This window comes from Mesitornis unicolor, unplaced genomic scaffold, assembly GCF_000695765.1.
Source record: "Mesitornis unicolor isolate BGI_N332 unplaced genomic scaffold, ASM69576v1 scaffold16407, whole genome shotgun sequence".
Classification (NCBI taxonomy): domain Eukaryota; kingdom Metazoa; phylum Chordata; class Aves; order Mesitornithiformes; family Mesitornithidae; genus Mesitornis; species Mesitornis unicolor.
In genome coordinates, this window is record NW_010194472.1 from 1 (window position 1) to 1,922 (window position 1,922).

General features: G+C 52.0%; 1 protein-coding gene across 1 annotated transcript in view; it reads left to right on the forward strand.

Moving 5' to 3' along the window:
• Nucleotides 1-1,819: 1,819 nt before the first annotated feature.
• The window catches only part of RELT (RELT tumor necrosis factor receptor), a 4,284-nt gene continuing 4,181 nt past the window's right edge, over nt 1,820-1,922 (forward strand). Inside the window, exon 1 of the mRNA XM_010187821.1 lies at nt 1,820-1,864. Coding sequence (XP_010186123.1) covers nt 1,820-1,864 — 45 coding nt within the window. The remainder of the gene's footprint in view (nt 1,865-1,922) is intronic.

A 1,922-nucleotide genomic window follows, 5' to 3' on the forward strand; every position in this document is an offset into this window, starting at 1 on the left:
AAGAAGCGGGTGCGCTCAGCGGGGGGAGCTTGGAGGCTCCGTAACGGGGGCAGGTAAGGGGCACCCCGGCCCGGGGAGGGGGCGCTCATTCCGAGATGAGAGGCCTGGGGTTACTCCGCTTTAAGGAGTTAATTTCCCCTCTGGGGGTTCTGGGTTTGGGGTTGCTGCAGTTTTGTGCTCTGCAAAGAGGGGGACTGGTGGTTTTTGGGATGCTCACCACCCCTGTTTGCAATGAAAAGATGGGGGGCGGTGTTTGCTTGATTTTATCCCTAAGCAAGGCACGGGGGAGGGGGGGCTTTGGTGCTGGCCAGAGTGGTGTGCAGTGATTGGAGACCCTGGTGCTGCAGAATGAATGTGGGTTAAAATAAAGGAGGATGGGGGTGTGGAAAAGTAGGTTAGGAAAAACTCTGCAGCCTGGAAAAAGAGATAGGAACGGTGCCGGGTTTGTTTTTTGCTGGAGCTGGAAAACCCCAGAGCTCCCAGGTGATGCTGCAGTGGCGGAGCTGCACCCCAAAATGGGGCTGGAGCATGTCGCTGCCCGGGCTTTGCCTCTGGCATCGTTTTGCTTGAATATTGGATTTTTTTGGTGAAGGTTCGGTTGTTTCCACGGCTCGGATGGGGCCTGAGGGATGTGATAACAAGGAGTTTCACTCCGGCTGCAGGGCAATCTCCACCTTGTTCCAAGCCACCTCCAAGAGCCGTTCCCCAAAGTCTTTCTGAACAGTTGCTCCTTTTTCCCCCATTTATCTGCAGGAGCTGTCAGCTGAAACCCTGTTCCCCCAGGGAGTGGGCAGCTATGGGTTGCAGGCCTTGGGAATAAAAGGTTTGGTTGATCTGATGGGATCTGGGAGGGCACCAAAACCGAGTCGCCTTCCCCAGTGTCGATGCACTGGCCAAGAGAGGGTATGGGGATGGTAGAGGTCAGGGTGACCTCAAAAAGCAGCCAGCACTGGTGGAATTTTTTGGTCTTTTTGGAATGCGTCTTTGCAGACAGGCTGGTTGGCTTCACGCTGGCACCCTAGTGGGATGCTTCCTTACTGGGAGCTACTGGGAGGAATTGGAGCGCGGAGGATGCTCATTTTGGGCCATGCCATCGTGTCCCAGCTCACGTCCTATCATTGCCTGGCTCTGCCCTGCTCGTCCCTCTAGCATCTTCCTTTCCAAGTTTAATTTGCTGCTTCTCAGACTCTTGATGCTGGCCACTAATTAAGAGGAACTTGTCAGGTAAAGGCTGTGCCAAAGCTCCAGTGTGGCTCTGACGGGGGGAATTTCCATGCCGGTGATGGAGGCTGGAGCTGGGTTTTGGTTATTATTTATTTTTTCCTTCCATCTCCTGTGATGTCAGCATTTATTTTAATTTTAGCAGTCAGTTGCTGAGTCCAAAGTGGGGGGGATGAGCCTCTGGGAAACATATTTTGTTTTGCTTGATATTTTTTTTTTTCATTTAAATGTATTTATTTTTTTAGTGACTTCATTTCCTTGTGGCAGATGTGTAAGGATTTCCTCCGGAGCAGGAAAAAGCCTTTATTTAATGGTGTTTAACATCATCAGCTCCTTCCCTTGCTCCTTGCATGGTTGGTCCTTCTCTGATTTGGGATGGAGTTGGGATCTTCAAGGGAAGGGAATGATGCTGGACATCCCATACAACCTCAGATAAAACTTTTGGGGGGGATGGTGGAGAACTGCTGCTATGGGAATATCCAGGCAGACGCCTTGGAGCATCCACATGGGGGGAACTGGGCCCTCAAATTGCTTCTCCACTGGGATTTTCCCTGGATGGTGACCCTGGTGCTTCTCTTTGGACAGGTCTCCCTTGGCAATGAAGAGGAGCAGGATGCACTGGTGGCTCATCACCATCCTGGGGGTGAGTATGGCCTCGCATGTCGCATCCTATCCCTCTGCATCTCCACTTTCAGCTCTTC